The sequence below is a fragment of the Oncorhynchus masou genome, chromosome 19 (genome assembly GCF_036934945.1).
Source record: "Oncorhynchus masou masou isolate Uvic2021 chromosome 19, UVic_Omas_1.1, whole genome shotgun sequence".
Taxonomy (NCBI): domain Eukaryota; kingdom Metazoa; phylum Chordata; class Actinopteri; order Salmoniformes; family Salmonidae; genus Oncorhynchus; species Oncorhynchus masou.
The window spans coordinates 23,645,101-23,665,926 of record NC_088230.1 but is presented as its reverse complement, the minus strand read 5'-3'; the positions used below and the strand labels follow the sequence as shown (position 1 = coordinate 23,665,926).

At 42.8% G+C, this 20,826-nt stretch overlaps 1 protein-coding gene across 15 annotated transcripts in view; it reads right to left on the bottom strand.

Annotated features, from left to right (window-relative positions):
* LOC135506026 (receptor-type tyrosine-protein phosphatase kappa-like) overlaps positions 1-20,826 on the bottom strand; it is a 168,808-nt gene that overhangs the window by 75,170 nt on the left and 72,812 nt on the right. For all 15 annotated transcript variants that reach the window (XM_064925367.1, XM_064925370.1, XM_064925368.1 and 12 more), the window contains 3 exons: positions 16,316-16,397; positions 13,445-13,560; positions 8,276-8,450 (listed from right to left, as the gene is read on the bottom strand). In XM_064925367.1, the coding sequence (XP_064781439.1) occupies positions 8,276-8,450; positions 13,445-13,560; positions 16,316-16,397 (373 nt within the window). The remainder of the gene's footprint in view (positions 1-8,275; positions 8,451-13,444; positions 13,561-16,315; positions 16,398-20,826) is intronic.

Below are 20,826 nucleotides of genomic sequence, written 5' to 3'. Positions count from 1 at the left end.
CAGACAGAGTACCATGTTACTACAACGTATCCAATTGACAATCAGAGACATTTTTCAAAGGACAAAGGACTCGGTTGGACAACACGGCCTTCCATCTACCACCAACCTACCTACTGAGCGCAGCTCAGAGTAAATATTTATTGCATTTACCTTTTCCAAATGGACGGTCATTTAGAATGCATAATATACTGTATTTACGAAAGCACAGCTTCGCCCTTTGTTCCTCAGTCTTCCCGCTCTTTCAATCAAACCCAGACCCTTTTCTTTTGTGTAACAAGCTGTCATATCTGTTCCGCCCGCTAGGGACGTTTTCCTTTATGACGTAATTTGTAATCAAGTTATGATTTAATTATGTGTGTGTGTAATTCTGTGTGATTCGTTAGGTATTTAGTAAATAAATAATTAAACTCAATTTTGTATTGCTGATTCAACTTGTTAGCCAGTGCAGATAACCAAGAATTTACAACTTTCAGATGAGACTGAGTTAAGATGACAATTAATATTGACTGCTATTGATGTAAAATATTACTCGGTCTTTAAGAGTTTATTTGGAAGATAACAGCTCTATAAATATTTTTCCGTGGTGCCCGACTCCCTAGTTAATTACATTTACATGATTAGCTCAATCAGGTAATATTAATTACGGAGAAATTATTTCATAGAATAGCATGTCATATCACTTAATCCGGCATAGCCAAAGACACGACACAAGCCTAAATATCTTATATTGAGTAATAATTCACCAAAAATTAGTGAGGGCGTTTTCGAACCAAGCTAAATTATCTAAAGTCATTGTCAGATAATTGTGCTTATTTTAACCTAAAATAGGCTTAATACAAGTCATTTATCTTATTTCAAGATATTTTACCTTAAGACGATTAAAGGTAAAAAAAAAAAAATACTTTAAAAAATATCTTGAAATACAATAAATCATTTGGGAAATAATATACAGAGCAGGAACACCACATCATCATTTTACCAAATCACATTTACTACATTCACCATTCTCACTGCAATGGAAGCCAATGAAACCCTCCCCTTAGAGAGTTAACTAACTAATGGAAGCATCTTATGTAATGTCTGAATAAATCTACTGAGGGACATGAGCAGCCAATGTCATGTCATTCCATCACTTTAAGACCAATATAAGGCCTGTAAAGGGTCTGACGTCAGACGGAGTTGGTCTCTGGCTCTGCACGTCACACAGGCCTCTTTCTCTCTCCTCTCTCCCTGTCCAGATGGCTGTCGGCCGATTACTTTGTTGCAGCTAATTCAACAGCATTGGCAATACTCAGAGATCACAGCAAGTCCAATCTGACAGTCACTGTACTGGTGCTGGCCCATTCTGCCCATATCATCTTTATGAACTCACGTTACCATCACAAAGTCTGGTATTCACACTTCTGCATATAGTACCTTTTATTAATGTCCACCTGTTCACCCTCCACTTAATCATATACTGCGGGTGGTACATGTATTATGGCACTGTTAGTCTGAGATGGAATCCAGTGCTTTGGTTCAGCCAATCTGAATCCAGTGCTTTGGTTCAGCCAATTTGTCTATGGAACCTAACAATTATCTACAAAAAGGCCCTGTTCAGTTTTTAGCCCTGCAGGGCATACATATAAATATTTTGTTCACGAGACATATTTGTATTTTCTTCAATTAAGCCCAACAGAAGACCATAAATTAGAAAGTCATTGTTTTGCTTTTTTGCATTATTAATACCCAGGTGGATGTAACACTATAAAAAGCTGGTAGTGTATGTTGGTGGTGATAATAGCTTCCCAGCAGAACACACAATACCTGAACCCAGGGACACTCCACTGTAGAGGGTTCCCTATAGTTTTTAAATGTGTTAGCTTCCTTGTTTTCTAATTCATCTCTCTCCATCTCAGTAGTTAGGCTAAGCTGGAAAATAAAATAAACCAATAACATACCAGCATTTGAGATATTGCACTAGTGCCAGAAAGCACATACGAAAATGCATGTTAAATTCAGACCCCTTGACTTTTTACACATTTTGTTACATTACAGCCTCATTCTAAAATGGATTATATAAAAACATTTCCTCAGCAATCTACACACAATACCCCATAGTCCCTACGGTGAAGCATGGTGGTGGCAGCATCATGCTGTGGGGATGTTTTTTAGCAGCAGGGACTGAGAGACTAGTCAGGATCAAGGGAAAGATGAACAGAGCAAAGCACAGAGAGATCCTTGATGGAAACCTGCTCCAGAGCAATCAGGACCTCAGACTGGCACAAAGGTTCACCTTCCAACAGCACAATGACCCTAAGCACAGAGCCAAGACAACGCAGGAGTGGCTTCGGGACAAGTCTCTGAATGTCCTTGAGCAGCCCAGCCAGAGCCCGGTCTTGAACCTGATAGAACATCTCTGGAGAGATCTGAAAATAGCTGTGCAGTAACTCTCCCCATTCAAATCAAATCAAATGTTATGTGTCACATACACATGGTTAGCAGATGTTAATGCAAGCGTAGCGAAATGCTTGTGCTTCTAGTTCCGACAATGCAGTAATAACTAACAAGTAATCTAACCTACCAATTTCACAACAACTACCTTATACACACAAGTGTAAAGGGATGAAGAAAATTTACATAAAGACATATGAATGAGTGATGGTTCAGAACGGCATAGGCAAGATGCAGTAGATGGTATCGAGTACAGTATATACATATGACATGAGTATGTAAACAAAGTGGCATAGTTTAAAGTGGCTAGTGATACATGTATTACATAAAGATGCAGTAGATGATATAGAGTACATTATATACGTAGACATATGAGATGAATAATGTAGGGTATGTAAACATTATATTAAGTAGCATTGTTTAAAGTGGCTAGTGATATATTTTACATCAATTCCCATTATTAAAGTGGCTGGAGTTGAGTCAGTGTGTTGGCAGCAGCCACTCAATGTTAGTGGTGGCTGTTTAACAGTCTGATGGCCTTGAGATAGAAGCTGTTTTTCAGTCTCTCGGTCCCAGCTTTGATGCACCTGTACTGACCTCGCCTTCTGGATGATAGCGGGGTGAACAGGCAGTGGCTCGGGTGGTTGCTGTCCTTGATGATCTTTTGGCCTTACTGTGACATCGGGTGGTGTAGGTGTCCTGGAGGGCAGGTAGTTTGCCCCCAGTGATGCGTTGTGCAGACCTCACTACCCTCTGGAGAGCCTTACGGTTGTGGGCGGAGCAGTTGCCGTACCAGGCAGTGATACAGCCCGACAGGATGCTCTCGATTGTGCATCTGTAAAAGTTTGTGAGTGCTTTTGGTGACAAGCCTAATTTCTTCGGTCTCCCGAGGTTGAAGAGGCGCTGCTGCGTCTTCTTCAACATGCTGTCTGTGTGGGTGGACCAATTCAGTTTGTATGTGATGTGTACGCCGAGGATCTTAAAACTTATTACCCTCTCCACTATTGTCCCGTCGATGTGGATAGGGGGGTGCTCCCTCTGCTGTTTCTTGAAGTCCATGATCATCTCCTTTGTTTTGCTGACGTTGAGTGTGAGGTTATTTTCCTGACACCACACTCCGAGTGCCCTCATCTCCTCCCTGTAGGCCATCTTGTTGTTGTTGGTAATCAAGCCTACCACTGTAATGTCGTCTGCAAACTTGATGATTGAGTTGGAGGCGTGCATGGCCACACAGTCGTGGGTGAACAGGGAGTACAGGAGAGGGCTCAGAACGCACCCAATGTGGGGCCCCAGTGTTGAGGATCAGCGGGGTGGAGATGTTGTTACCTACCCTCACTACCTGGGGGCGGCCCGTCAGGAAGTCCATTACTCAGTAGCACAGGGCGGGGTCGAGACCCAGGGTCTCGAGCTTGATGACGAATGTGGAGGGTACTGTGTTGTTAAATGCTGAGCTGTAGTCGATGAACAGTATTCTCACATAGGTATTCCTCTTGTCCAGGTGGGTTAGGGCAGTGTGGTTGTGATTGCGTCGTCTGTGGACCTATTGGGGCAGGAAGCAAATTGGAGTGGGTCTAGGGTGTCAGGTAGGGTGGAGATGATATGGTCCTTGACTATTCTCTCAAAGCGCTTCATGATTACAGAAGTGAGTGGTGCGGGAGCGTAGACGTTTAGCTCAGTTATCTTAGCTTTATTGGGAAGAGGAACAATGGTGGAAATCTTGAAGCATGTGGGAACAGCAGACTGGGATAAGGACTGATTGAATATGTCCGTAAACACACCAGCCAGCTGGTCTGCACATGCTCAGAGGACGCGGCTGGGGATGCCGTCTGGGCCTTCAGCCTTGCGAGGGTTAACACGTTTAAATGTTTTACTCACGTCAGCTGCAGTGAAGGAGAGGCCGCAGGTTTTGGTAGCGGTCCGTGTCAGTGGCACTGTATTGTCCTCAAAGCGAGCAAAGAAGTTGTTTAGTCTGTCTGGGAGCAAGACATCCTGGTCTGCGACAGGGCTGGTTTTCTTTTTGTAATCCGTGATTGACTGTAGACCCTACCACATACCTCTTGTGTCTGAGCCGTTGAATTGCAACCTGACCGAGCTTGAGAGCATCTGCAGAGAAGAATGAGAGAAACTCCCGAAATGCAGCTGTGCCAAGCTTATAGCGTCATACCCAAGAAGACTCGATGCTGTAATCCCTGCCAAAGGTGCTTCAACAAAGTACTGAGTAAAGGGTCTGAATACTTATGAAAATGTGATATTTCATTTTATTTTGTATAAATTAGCAAACATTTCTGAAAACCTGTTTTTGCTTTGTCATTATGGGGTATTGTGTGTAGACCGATGAGGGAAAAAAAATGTAATACATTTTAGAATAAGGCTGTAACGTAACAAAACGTGGAAAAAGTCAAGGGGTCTGAATACTTTCCAAGGGCACTGTATTTCTACTTTTCCCTTTAAGGTCACCTTAGGACTTGGGCTACAGGTGGCCTAGAGTTTAGAGCATTGGGCCAGTAACATAAGGTCGCTGGTTCTAATACCCAAGCCTACAAGGTGAAAAATCTGTCGATGTGCCCTTGAGCAAAGCACTTCACCATAATTTTCTCCGGGGGCACTTGTACTACTACTACTACTACTACTATGGCTGCACATATCAAGTGCATGTGACAATAAAACATCTATTTTTTTTGTTTGAATTCCTGAAACTCTTTTTCCTGGTAATTTTATTGGGTCAAAATACTGGATAACTAATAGACAACAACTAAAACAAACCAGAAACCTTCACAATATATTTGATCAAAAACAATTAATTATTGAAGCCGCTGATGTTTATTAGGTAGAAGTAGTTTTCCAAGAAAACAAACCAACCCATCAACGGAAAAAATAGAAAGAGGAAAAAGGCCATTTAAATGCAGAGGCAATTGCCAATCTAATTTGTACTTGTACCTGTAGGCGAGGACCATTCTCATTTCATTAAGATGTTTGGAGGAAACGGCATAAACACAATAGAGGAGGTCTGGAGTAACTGACACACAAAATGTCTTCTTTCAACTAAAAAACTACAAATATGCTTCCAATAAAATGCACAGTACCATGCGAAAGGTTTTAGGCATGGCAGGCAGGCTGACTCTCCCCATTTAGGGCATCATAACGGAGGAGTGAAGATAGAGCTAGTTGGACTGAGCAGGTTGTGTGTGTGTGTGTGTGTGTGTGTGTGTGTGTGTGTGTGTGTGTGTGTGTGTGTGTGTGTGTGTGTGTGTGTGTGTGTGTGTGTGTGTGTGTGTGTGTGTGTGTGTGTGTGTGTGTGTGTGTGTGTGTGAGTGAGTGAGTGAGTGAGTGAGTGAGTGAGTGAGTGAGTGAGTGAGTGTGAGTGTGTGTGTGTGAGTGAGTGAGTGAGTGAGTGAGTGAGTGAGTGAGTGAGTGAGTGAGTGAGTGAGTGAGTGAGTGTGTGAGTGAGTGAGTGAGATGCAGAGGAATCTTTCATCAGCTGGCATTATTGCTTCTCCCCAAGCAGCCCATCCATCATGTGTGTGGTGACAGTGTGGAATGATATCGCCGAGCCCTCGCATTACTGCTCCTTGAACCTTGTCTCATCCATCTCTCACATCCTTCAGCAGGCCACGCTAATAAACATCCGCCTTGCAGTCGCACAACTTACTGACTGGCCAACCTGCAGCTCAACTCTGCTGTGACTGGTCTAACCCAGCCCCAAGCAGCCCTGGCTCCGAAGCCATTCTAATAGTAATTGATTTTCATTTATTTCCGATATAGACGATAGTCTCCAAGGCAGTATGTTGTTAAAAAAAACCAGTGGGAGGAGAGAGAGAGCTGCAGCAACTTCATTTTATGCGGGAGGAAACGCTCGGGTCCGCTCTGGCTTTAAAAAAAAGCTAATGACAAGATCTGAGAAATGACAGTGACAGGGCAGGCCTTGGAACAACAAAGCGCACACAGCAATCTCCATCTGACTGATGCTGTTACAGGACACAGAGGAGTGATCCCTTCCACCATCTGTCTCCCCCACCTTACCTCCAGCACGCAGACACTGTTTGGGCAGGCGGTATTATCATCTACAAGGTGACAATCATTCTGCCTCTCAAACCCTGTGGTTAACCAGCAAACATAGTCCACAAGCCCGCGTGGACTGGAATCAATCCAGTTTCATATTCATATCCTGAAAAAAATATGTTCCTTTCTTGGTGTTTCTCTTTTCGGTGCATTCCAAGTTCTTCCTTTGGCATCATTATGAGGCTTCATCAGAGTTTAACAATCTCTCTTTGAGCCTGGGGTTGTCAAGCAGGAGCCTTTCTTCAGTGTGGGATGAGCTGGCAGTTATCAAGTTTGAATCTACTTTTAAGCAGAAAATATCTCCCAGCCTGACTCTCTGCTGACAGTCGTGTCTGCCACCAATCAGCCAGTTTGTTTACGGCAGGGAACCACACTGTCCCCCACACATACACACCAGGGGAGATGACAGCACACTATCTACACAACAGTTATTAAAGTGTACACACACACATACATGCACAAGAAGACAACAGACTAGAACTCCTTAGATTAAGTACACATTTCACATGGTTTCCTGGTCATAGAGCCTTGGATAAGATATGAAATTGAAAAACCATATTGAAAATTGCACCTAAGGTCACCTCAGCAATCATTTCAATAAGCCGTAAGAAATAACGTTAACGATCAAAGCCGTGAACGGGTTGCTTTCATTTGTTAAAGCAGAGCTCAACAGGCATGTTTGTTTTAGGCTCTGTTCCAATGAGCAACCTTGTCAATAAAGTTTAGATTCTACTAGGAATGGGGCAACATGATTACTCAAAAAGCTCTGGGAGCCACGCATACCTCATGACAAAGTCAATTGTGCACCACAGTGTTGTTTCATTCACCGCTGGGGGACACATAGATCAATAGTTCTTCTGTGAAAGGAATTTGCCACTGAAATTTTCATTTGTTACAAAGGGGACCAAAATAGCCGGCAGCATCCTCTGTCACTTCGGCTTTGGCAGAGCAGCCACTAATAAACTACTACCCTTAGGTCATAAACGACAATGGGCAACTCCATGCCAGCTCTCATTATGGGCCGCCCGTATCAATGGCCCCAAAATTTCCTTTAAAATTACCATCTTTCGGATCGGTGTAGCAGGATGTCTGCTTTCAAGCGCTAGTGAGATATTGGACCTGTCAGTGCAGTTAATGTTGAACTACCTTCTAACACCAGGGTTCTGGGACCCTCTGGCCCAAGCTAAAAATAAGATTTGCTTTACCGATGCAAAAAAACTGGCCTTCCCTTCCTCTTGGTTGGGGGCGGAGGTAGGAACTTTGAAGAAGCCAAGATTGATTGTCTGCACTAATTCTCTGTGTGGCTGGAGATATGCAGAGCAGCTCAGAGAGAGAGAAAGACGTCTCCTGATTATGAGGTGTCTGTTGAAGCATGGCTGGGAGCCAAGCCTCTCTGCTCTCTCCTCTGACCACATCTGAGAAGCATTTCCACAAGCAGACTTCAGACATCATGACATGAGAACTTGTGTAATTATTCTCCCTTTTGGTGACTCTCATTTGAATATCCAAATAATATTCAAATTCCTCTGCCTGAATAAACATATGCTAGTTGTGTGTTCCCTCACATATTTATTTTTGATATCTGCATAATGTTTATGAAGGAATATTTTTGGAGTTTTGCAACTGAGTTCAAAACTACAATTGACAAAACTGATGTACACTATTTATTGTAATCAAATAGTTTACAATCAGTCAAATAAATATGGTAGATTTATGAGGTAATAATCAGATGCGCATGGATGAATTAACATACCAAGATAGCATCTGATGAGGACACACATACCTCTGACGATGAGTCCGGCGAAGTTGGACACACCAGATCCTCTCTCTGACTGGGTGACACATCGGTAAAGGTCTTGGTCCAGACTAGTCACTTCCTTGAGTCTAAACGAGGCAGCGAACCGCCTGTGGTTGATGTTCTTAGTTGACGCCACGGGAATGTCCTCCCCATTTCTCCTCTGCAAGATAAAAACATTAAGGAAAACGTATGTGTTTGTACTTATTGGAAGGACGTTGCCTTAAATCGGGAAGATGACAGATTACTTATTAAAAACAGAAAGTTTGTAAAATCTTTCAAACATCAAGGATGCGTCTGGCTGATAGCGCATAAAAGTGTATCTCGGTGGGAGCCAATGAATGGGTCTGTTAAAGCACCCAGAGCTTATCATCACTGGGATCGTTATCAGACAAGTTTGATGTCAACAGCAGTGCCTCTTTTACATTTTCACCTCCACAACCGCCGGCACCGAAAAGGTCACATCGCCTCTCTCACTTTTCCACCCAGTCATCCATGAGAGGAGTTCTCTTATTCCCTCTCTACCTCCTTCTCACCTCCATCCCTCTCGCGCTCTATTTCTGTGAGTCTTATCAGTTCACCCTAGGCTTTAGGGAGGGCTTAGATCATGCCCTCACCTGAACAGTAATTTTCCCGCAGCCCTAGCTGACAAAATTGATTTTACTGCATTCTTTCTTAATAGAAATTTCCCCCAAAAAAGACGTGGCATTTCCTTGAGCCAGGTATTGGACTTGAGAGGGGGTAGAGAGGTGTTTGAGTTATGAGGACACAATGCTCACAATATCCTGAGTGATGAATTGTACTGTGGGATAATTTTAAGGTTACTTTTTGTCAGTTGGTGTGATCCATAAACAACAGTTTGACCCACATTCTTATAAATCAATCCAGAGGTTCAACACCATTATCCCAGAAACCCTAGACCCACTCCAATTTGCATACCACCCCAACAGATCCATAGATGATGCAATCTCTATTGCACTCCACACTGCCCTTTCCCACCTGGACAAAAATGTGAAAATGCTATTCATTGACTACAGCTCAGCGTTCAACACCATAGTGCCCTCAAAGCTCATCAATAAGCTAAGGTCCCTGGGACTAAACACCTCCCTCTGCAACTGGATCCTGGACTTCCTGACGGGCCGCCCCCAGGTGGTAAGGGTAGGTAACAACGATCACGATCCTCAACACAGGGGCCCCTTAGGGGTGCATGCTCAGTCCGCTTCTGTACTCCCTGTTCACTCATGACTGCACGGCCAGGCACGACTCCAACACCATCATTAAATTTGCAGATGACACAACAGTGGTAGGTCTGATCACAGACAACGAGGAGAAAGCCTATAGGGAGGAGGTAAAAGACCTGGCCGTGTGGTGCCAGAACAACAACCTCTCCCTCAAAATGATCAAGACAAAGGAGATGATTGTGGACTACAAGAAAAAGAGGACCGAGCACGCCCCCATTCTCATCGACAGGGCTGTAGTGGAGCAGGTCGAGAGCTTAAAGTTCCTCGGTGTCCACATCACCAACAAACTAACATGGTCCACGCACATCAAGACAGTTGTGAAGAGGGCACGACAAAACCTATTGCCCCTCGGGAGACTAAAAAGATTTGGCATGGGTCCTCAGATCCTCAAAAGCTTCTACAGCTGCACCATCGAGAGCATCCTGACTGGTTGCATCACTGCCAGGTATGGCAACTGCTCGGCCTCTGACCGCAAGGCACTACAGAGGGTAGAGGTCGACCGATTAATCGCAATGGCCGATTAATTAGGGCCAATTTCAAGTTCATAACAAATCAGTCATTTTTGGACACTGATCATGGCCGATTACATTTCACGCCACAAGGCGACTGCGTGGCAGGCTGACTACCTGTTATGCGAGTGCAGCAAGGAGCCAAGGTAAGGCACTAGCTAGCGTTAAATGCATCTTATAAAAAACAATCAATCTTGAATTGAATTTATTTTATCTAGGGAAATTGTGTCACTTCTCTTGTGTTCTGTGCAACAGTTCTATGCAGCAGTTTGGGCCGCCTGGCTCGATGCGAACTGTGTGAAGACCATTTCCTCCTAACAAAGACAGCCAACTTTGCCAAACGGGGGATGATTTAACAAAAGCGCATTTGCAAAAAAAGCACAATCGTTGTATGAATGTACCTAACCATCAACATCAATGCCTTTCTTAAAATCAATACACAGAAGTACAATGCTCAAAAAAATAAGGGAAACACTAAAATAACACATCCTAGATCTGAATGAATGAAATATTCTTATTAAATACTTTTTTCTTTACATAGTTGAATGTGCTGACAACAAAATCACACACAAATTATCAATGGAAATCAAATTTAGCAACCCATGGAGGTCTGGATTTGGAGTCACACTCAAAATCAAAGTGGAAAACCACACTACAGGCTGATCCAACTTTGATGTAATGTCCTTAAAACAAGTCAAAATGAGGCTCAGTAGTGTGTGTGGCCTCCACGTGCCTGTATGACCTCCCTACAATGGCTGGGCATGCTCCTGATGAGGTGGCGGATGGTCTCCTGAGGGATCTCCTCCCAGACCTGGACTAAAGCATCCGCCAACTCCTGGACAGTCTGTGGTGCAACGTGGCGTTGGTGGATGGAGCGAGACATGATGTCCCAGATGTACTCAATTGGATTTAGGTCTGGGGAACGGGCGGGCCAGTCCATAGCATCAATGCCTTCCTCTTGCAGGAACTGCTTACACACTCCAGCCACATGAGGTCTTGCATTCGGAGGAACCCAGGGCCAACCGCACCAGCATATGATCTCACAAGGGGTCTGAGGATCTCATCTCGGTATCTAATGGCAGTCAGGCTACCTCTGAAGAGCATATGGAGGGCTATGCGGCCCCCCAAAGAAATGCCACCCCACACCATGACAGACCCACCGCCAAACTGGTCATGCTGGAGGATGTTGCAGGCAGCAGAACGTTCTCCATGGCGTCTCCAGACTGTCACGTCTGTCACGTGTACTCAGTGTGAACCTGCTTTCATCTGTGAAGAGCACAGGGCGCCAGTGGCGAATTTGCCAATCTTGGTGTTCTCTGGCGAATGCCAAACGTCCTGCACGGTGTTGGGCTGTAAGCACAACCCCCACATGTGGACGTCGGACCCTCATACCACCCTCATGGAGTCTGTTTCTGACCGTTTGAGCAGACACATGCACATTTGTGGTCTGCTGGAGTTCATTTTGCAGGGCTCTGGCAGTGCTCCTCCTTGCACAAAGGTGGAGGTAGCGGTCCTGATGCTGGTAGCGGTCCTGATGACTCTGTCTCATGCTACCACTAGAGTGAAAGCACCGCCAGCATTCAAAAGTGACCAAAACATCAGCCAGGAAGCATAGGAACTGAGAAATGGTCTGTGGTTCCCACATGCAGAACCACTCCTTTATTGGGGGTGTCTTGCTAAATGCCTATAATTTCCACCTGTTGTCTATTCCATTTGCACAACAGCATGTGAAATTTATTGTCAATCAGTGTTGCTCAAAGTGGACAGTTTGATTTCACAGAAGTGTGATTGACTTGGACTTACATTGTGTTGTTTAAGTGTTCCCTTTATTTTTTTTGAACAGTGTATATATTTTTAAATCTGCATATTTAGTTAAAAGAAATTAACGTTAGCATGCAATATTAAACTAGGGAAATTGTGTCACTTCTCATCAGGGTATATGTAACAGTTTGGGCCGCCTGGCTCGTTGCGAACTAATTAGCCAGAATTTTCCGTAATTATGACAAAACATTGAAGATTGTGCAATGTAACAGTAATATTTAGACTTATGGAGGCCACCCGTTAGATAAAATACGGAACGGTTCCGTATTTCACTGAAAGAATAAACGTTTTGTTTTCAAAATGATAGTTTCCCGATTTTACCATATTAATGACCTAAGGCTTGTATTTCTGTGTGTTATTATATTGTAATTAAGTATATGATTCGATAGAGCAGTCTGACTGAGCTGTGGTAGGCAGCAGCAGGCTCGTAAGCATTAATTCAAACAGCACTTTACTGCGTTTGCCTGCAGTTCTTCGCAATTCTTCAAGCATTGCTCTGTTTATGACTTCAAGCCTATCAACTCCCGAGATTGGGCTGGCAATACTAAAGTACCTATTAGAACATCCAATAGTCAAAGGTATATGAAATAAAAAATGGTATAGAGAGAAATAATCCTATAATAACTACAACCTAATACTTCTTAACTGGCAATATTGAAGACTCATGTTAAAAGGAACCACCAGCTTTCAAATGTTTTCATGTTCTGAGCAAGGAACTTAAACGTTATCTTTTTTACATGGCACATATTGCACTTTTACTTTCTTCTCCAACACTTTGTTTTTGTATTATTTAACACAAAGTGAACATGTTTCATTATTTATTTGAGACTAAATTGATTTTATTGATGTATTATATTAAGTTCAAATAAAAGTGTTCATTTTTATTCAGTATTGCTGTAATTGTCATTATTACAAATATATGTATATATAATTTTTTGAAAGAATTTGGCCGATTAATCGGTATCGGCTTTTTTGGTCCTCCAATAATCGCTATCGGCGTTGAAAAATCGTTCAACCTCTAATAGAGGGTAGTGCGAACGGCCCAGTATATCACTGGGGCCAAGCTTCCTGCCATCCAGGACCTCTATACCAGGCGGTGACAGAGGAAGGCCCTAAAAATTGTCCAAGACTCCAGCCACTCTAGTCATAGACTGTTCTCTCTGCTACCGCACGGCAAGCGGTATCGGTAGCGCCAAGTCTAGGTCTTAGAGGCTTCTAAACAGCTTCTAGCCCCAAGCCATAAGACTCCTGAACATCCAGCCAAATGGCTACCCAGGCAGTTACTTTAATAACTCTACCTACATATATATACTACCTAAAATAACCGGTGCCCCCACACATTGACTCTGTATCGGTACCCCCTCCCTGTATATAGTATCGCTATTGTTATTTCACTGCTGCTTTTTAATTACTTGTTACTTTAAACTGTTATTATTACCAGTATTTTTTTTTAATTGCATTGTTGGTCAGGGACTCGTAAGTAAGCATTTCACTGTAAGGTCTACTGTTGTATTTGGCACATGTGACTATTAAAATTGGATTTGATCTGTAAAGTGGCTAGCCCTGCTCCCAATCCCAGTCCATACTTGCAGCCACAGCCTGTTGTTCACGGTATCCCGGCCGGTGGCGATGCACTGGAAGGTGGCGTTCTGCCCGGCGTTGACTTCCACATCTCCCAGGCGCAGGAAGTGAGGCGATTTATCTATGGGGAAGAAAACAATTACAGCAGTCATAAACGCAGAGCACACGACATGATCAATGCAGCCCTGCGGTTTCCCAGCACCCCCCTTTTCTCGCCATGTCAGACGGCAAGTCCTAGTAACTACCTCATCTGTCACACAAACACAGCCAGAGCTGAGTGGGTGAAGTGGTTACTGGTAAACACTGTCAATAAACATACACCGCTGCTGGGAACAGCCTGGATTATTACAATACACACTTGCGCCTCAAGTCAAAAGATACTAGTGTTCTAAGAGGGCTGTGGGACAACAGGAAAAAGGAAAGGAAACCTATGTGTTCTGGAAATAAAATACCCAACAACAACATTAAACTAACATGAGAAGGATGGAGTCTTTTTTGGAAAAAAGAATATTAACAAGCAGAGTTTTGATATGGACAGCTAAATTATTCATGGTGATTTGGGAGGTTGGCAGCCCAGATGCTGCGTGGTAGTCTGGAGCGGTGCCAGCAGTAATTGAGCACACGTAACTAGGAGGAACATTTACGAAACAGCGCTAAACTCTGAACACAACAGGACCAAAACGGTTGTCTGGCTTCACACTGTTGTTAATGTCCAGGGAACCTCGTTACAGATTACCTAACGAGCCAAACGATGGCTTGGCTATTCATAATTTGAATACATTAACTATGACTTTATCAATGTATAGAGACACCAAGTAAGTTCTCTCTGCAACTACAAAGACATGTTCAAGTTTAAAATTGCTGCATTTAAAATTAATTATCTTTCTCCGATTTGACTTTGAGAAGGAAAACTCAGTGCCTGTAGTTGTTCTTGCATTTTTTATTAGTGTTTTGGAGTGATTCTGAATTTAATTGTATTCTATAATCAAGCAGTGAATTCAAGTCACAGCCGCAGGGTAACCCTCCAAATTACCCTTTATACTCTGGTGGAAAAACTGATTAGGGATATGTTATGCACATACCATACATACAAAGAGACAGCATCGTAGACTGCGAGAGCACTACCGTGTGAGATCGAGGCCATTGTGAAGAGAGAAGAAAAGAGGAGATAATCCAATGGACTAGTGATAGGACCTTAGAAAAAGACCCAAACATAGTGATTTAACTCATTTGACTCTAGGGACTATTGCTAAAATAGAGACTATAAATCACTGTGTCCAATGGTTTGTCAGCTTGGGTGAGTGCTTAGCTAGTTCATTATCATCAGTGCAATGGGTGGATAGAAGCTGGGTGGTTCAGCACACACTAATTTCACACAGAGCTTAGTTAGAGATCCATCCTAGCGTCAGTGCTGCTGAAGAGCTGCAAGCTTCTCTTGAGACAGGGATCAGGAAGAGGCCTTGGTGCAAAAGAAAATGGCATTTGCTGATTATCCCCTGTTGGTCCCAATCAAGAGCATTTGTTACTGGAGAGCAACCATGCACTTACTAGGACTATGATTGCTTTACTATAGCACTCACTAAACACTCCAAAGTAGTAAATGGTTGAATGATGGAGAGGGAAGGGTAATTATTATTTTATTATTATTGTTAAATCCAACAGAAATGACCCTCAGGAGTGACGCCATTAGCAGATTATCTCCAAATTAGCCTGGGACGTACCAGTCCCCTGAGTCAATCCACTTACCCCACTGCCAAATGAGGGGTGGCTAGTGCTCAGTACTGCTCACTGCTCAGATAATTTCTCTGGATGCAGCTGTCAATTTAAATGAATGCTGCTACTGTGGAGGCTAGGTCTGTGTCCAAAATGGCATCATATTCCCTTCATAGTGCACTAAAGGGCTCTGGCCAAAAGTAGTGCACTATGTAGGGAATAGGGTGCCATTTGGGGTGTAACCAAGGAGGTAGCAGGACAGGATGCATGACTGGACACACTGGACTGCACCAGTCTAGTCCTCAAAGGGTGTAGGGTACCTAAACCAGCCATTTTACCCACCATTTAGAATTAACTGTCACAACTAACCATGATGGTTAGTTTTATAAAGGTTTGTTACGCTGTTCAAAAAGATTACAGTCCTAGTTAGGAGCTCTTCTCAGTGAAGGTGAAATCACTACCCCTGTGGTTGCTGGTGCTCCTAATTGGGATATCTTTACATTATTTAATGTTAATTATTTTATCATCCTGGATAGACTATAACTGAGGGAATTGTAAAATCCAAATATCTCAATGTTCAGGTTGGACCCCATCGATGTGTAAGAAAGAGTATGAATACAAAGCAACTGTGGACAAACACACACACTTTTTTTTAAATTACATTTCTTATTCAATTAATGAAAAGTCTATTCTTTCTAATGGCGTCTCAGATTCTTGGCATCTGTAGAGACTGTCGGAAACATGCTTAACTGTGTCTTTGTAAAATGGTCTCTGGATGAAAATTAAGAAATCCACAAATATATTTCATGGTCAGGTTATCAGGAAGCCAGGGATTTTTTTAAGGTTAACGTTCAAGTACCTCATTGTGCTGAAGTGGGTGGAAGCCAGCTATTACAACCCATAAAGCCATGCTGAGAGAGCACAATTATCCTTTATTACACGGAAGATTCATTTATTAGTATATTTATTTATTCCCTCCTGCGCCGACACTGATGTTTTCAAATGCAGGTCAGCCCACTTTATTATCTTCCAGCAGCAAACCTTGCTCACCTCATCCTTCCCCTCTACCAGGTCACCTTCTTATCTTAATTTTCGGAGCAACAAAAAACCCATCAGCAGCAATGCAGGAGTGTCTGGTAATTACTGCCTGTGTAATGACTTACCACATGGATAGCTCAGAACCTGGATGTCATCAATCGCAATGAAGCCGGTCTTCCCGTCTGAGACCTCCGCCTCAAATATGACCTATCAGAGAGAGAGAGAGAGAGAGAGAGAGAGAGAGAGAGAGAGAGAGAGAGACAGAGGGGGAGAGAGGATGTTAACAATGCTTATTTCCATCAAGTTTTCTCAGATTGATCCCCAATGCTCCATCATTCTGTCCAGGACACTTGTAGGTTCCGAAAAGAAGCTGTTTGGTACATCCGCCGTGGGCACTTTATGGTGACGTGGGATGTGATCGTAAACTGAAATCAGTCTTGCACACAGATGGGGAAAAAAGGACCAGTTTTGTGGGCAGAACATAAGGTTCAGCCTTAATAGGTTGACACACAATGTAAACCCGAGTTTAATGTGTATACCTTTGTGTGAGGGCTAGCAGGCAATGTCTTACATGCATAGCAGTTTTCAATTGCTGCATCCACAATACAAATGGATGGATGGGCCTCTTCGGCCAACTCACCAAAAATGTGGTTATTTGTTAGAATGTACCCAGCTTGTACTAAAGAAAAAGATAGAGTCCATCACCCTTATCTGCCCTTAGGATATATCAAACTGGCTCACATGGTATTGTTCTATTCTGGACACATAAGTATGCCTAAGTGTTGGAAGGCCAACGAGAACAGATGTACATTTCTATAAATGGTCAATTCAAAAGGTTTTGCCTCCACGTGAAGCTGATTATAGAAAATAACCCTTCAACATTGTGTGCACTTTGTTTTTCACAGAACACAACCTTAAATGAATCTTTCTCAGAATTCACAATGTACTAAATCTATTGTGAGATCTAAAGGACAATTTACAGCTGAATCCTGATGCCCTGAATTTCTAAGCCTGACTTTCAGCAAGAAAAGAGAGAGAGACAGAATAAACATTTACAGTAATAGTTCATGCCAGCTGCAGCCTAGCTCTAGCTTAAGGATGGGCAACTTGCGGTCATGTGACGCCCCTTTTGTAAGCCTGCATGTGAATTCCCCCCCCCAAAAAAGGCTCAACATACTGTTTTAGTATTTAGTATTTATTAGGATCCCCAATTAGCTAGTGTCGAGGCAGCGGCTACTCTTCCTGGGTCAAAAAGGAAACAACACAACAAATAAAAGACATAATATATATAAATATACATACATACACTGTAGCACTACATTCACATTACAATTTAGCCATTCAGCAGACGCTCCTCATCCAGAGTGACCCACAACTAGTGTATTCATCTTAAGATAGCCAGGCGAGACAACCACACATCACAGTCGTATCACATACATAATACAATACATAATGCAAAGCAAAACACAGTCCCCGTTGTGTTGTTCTTTTTTCTGTTTTTTTTTCATCTGGTTTTATTGCTAGCTTGAGTTACCTGCGATGGCAGAGGGTTCCATTTAGTCATGGCTCAATTTAATACTGTGTGTTTCCCAGCCCCTGTTCTGGGCAAGGGGACTGTGAAAAGACCTCTGGTTGCATGTCTTGTGTGATACCGATGAATGTCTGAACTGTGTGCCCATTGCTTGAACACAGTTCGGTACCTTCAGCACATCAACACCTCACACAAAGACCAACAGTGATGCAGTCAATCTCTCCTAAACTTTGAGCCAGGAATGATAAGCATGCATTTAATTGACATCCGTCCTCTGTGTACATCAAAGTGCAATACGTGCTGCTCTGTCCTGGAACAACTGCAATTTGCTGCACCTGACCACATAACTGGGCAGTATTCCAGATTTGTATTTGATTTGTGTTTATTATGGTTCGCCATTAGCTGCCAAAGCAGCAGCTACTCTTCCGGGGGTCTGGCAAAATTAAGGCAGTTATAAAATTTAAAAAACATTACAATACATTCATAACAGATTTCACAACAAACTAAGTGTGTGCCCTCAGTCCCCTACTTCACTACCACATATCTATAACACAAAATCCATGTGTACGTGTGCATATAGGGCATTAGTTATCATGTGTGTATGCATGGAGTTTGTGCATGTTGGTGTTGCTTCACAGTCCCCGCTGTTCCATAAGGTGAATTTGTATAACTTTTTAAAATTTGATTCTACTGCTTACATCAGTTACCTGATGTGGAATAGAGTTCCATGTAGTCATGGCTCTATGTAGTACTGTGCACCTCCCATAGTCTGTTCTGGACTTGGGGACTGTGAAGAGACCACTGGTGGTATGTCTTGTGGGGTATGCATGGGTGCTAGTCGATTAAATAGACAGCTCGGTGCTTTCAACATGTCAATACCTCTCACAAATACAAGTAGTGATGAAGTTAATTTCTCCTACACTTTGAACCAGGAGAGATTGACATGCATATTATTAATGTTTGCTCTCGGTGTACATCCAAGGGCCACCCGTGCTGCTCTCTTTTGAGCCAATTGCAAATGTCCCTCTTCGTGGCACCTGACCACCAATTTGTTGATAGTACTGTTAAGAAGGTAGAAGGTACTGAACAAAACATATAAATGCAACATGCAACAATTTTACTGAGTTACAGTTCATATAAGGAAATAAGGAAATGTAAATAAATTCATTAGGCCCTAATCTATGGATTTCACATGACTGAGCAGGGGCGCAGCCATGGGTGGGCATAGGCCCACCAACTGGGGAGCCAGGCCCAGCAAATCAGAATGACTTTTCCCCCACAAAAGGGCATTATTACACACATAAATACTCCCCAGAAAATCCTGAATGTGAAGAAGCCAGATGTGGAGGTCCTGGACTGGCGTGGTTACACGTGGTCTGCGGTTGTGAGGCCAGTTGGACATACTGCCAAATTCTCTAAATAAAATTATGTTGAGGCAGCTTATGGTAGAGAAATTAACATTTAGTTCCCTTGCAACAGCTCTGGCGGACATTCCTGCAGTTAGCATGCCAATCGCACGCTCCTTCAAAACTCTGTGGCACTGTGTTGTGTGACAAAACAGCACATTTTACAGTGCCTTTTATTGTCCCCAGCAAAAGGTGCACCTGTGTAATGATCATGATGTTCAAATCAGCTTCTCGATATGCCACACCAGTCAAGTGGATGGATTATCTTGGCAAAGGAAAAATGTTCACTTACAGGGATGTAAACAAATTTCTGCTTAGAATTTGAGAGAAATATGATTTTTGTGTGTATGTCAGGGCTGTTTTATTTCAACTCATAAAACATGGGATCTTCATTTTACATGTTGAGTTTATATTTTTGTTCGGTATAGAATTGCAAGAAATTAATACTAAAACCAAAAACAATTTTTTTCTCTCAAGACGATGGCCGCTAGATTGTTTTGCTTGCAAGGTGAGGGAAACAACATTTTTCTTAGGGTCCCCAAATGGCTTGGGCCGGCTCTCACTACATCTTGGTATGGATGTGGGGACACAGACCCGCGAGCCACTGCGCACCCCCCCCCCCATGATGAGTATTTTGTGGCCCCCACCCCCATTAATGTTGCCCATCCCTGCTCTAGCTTAAAGATGATATTTCGCTTTTAGCTGAGATACATAACCTTTTAAGTGATCTCCCTCTTAATGCATACGATATTGGCTAAACAAATCTTAAGCCAGCACTTACGGTAATTCCAATACGAGGATTATGGTATACATTTTGAAGGAAGCAGTGGATCTAAGTACAGTCAGTGTACCCCCCCCCTCTATAGATCTACTTTCCACAACTAGTGAAAATGGACAGATGTACTGTATTCGGTTAGCAGATTATTAACTCAATACCATGATCTTATTAGAGCCTGGTCTTACAACATAGATGAACAACAACACCTATTAGTCTTTGGGGTACAAGGTGATAGAGTAGCCATTTCCAAACTACCGATTGCAATTTTCAGTTGTCACAGTAAAGAGAAGAGGCTGGACATCATTGAAAATTGAAGTTGAGAACAAACAAAAAACAAACTCTGTTGTGACACCCTGTGCTGGAGCAATTATCTTAACTGAGCTAGCTGCAACAGACTAGCCCTTATATCACCCTGCCATAAACCAGTGAGCTCTCCTCAGAGCATCAGCCCCCTGACAGCTCTTTGAAAAGAACAAACTCTGAACCCCTCCAGGTGGGGAGAAGACGGTGACATATTCACAACACAGGCTGAGGATGACAGCCAACGGAATAAAAACACTCAGAGTGGATATATGCAAATTGGTGGTTTACATTTGTTCATCCCATTTTGATTTGAGGAACTAAGGAGTTTACTCAGCAACCCGGTGATAAAGTTAAATTATCCCAAAATGTCTCCACACAATAAATCAATACAGACCAAATGAAAGTCTCTGAAAGGTGAAATACACAGCAAACTCAAATCAAATTATATTTGTCACACGCTTCGTAAACAACATTTGTCGCTGTAATCATCACATACACTGCTGCTACTGTTTAGCATCTGACACTTTAATCCTAGTTAGGCCGGACAAAGTAGAATTACTGTTTAAACGATGCCCTGCCTCACTATTCTCCACACACCAAAAACAAAAATCAGATGTG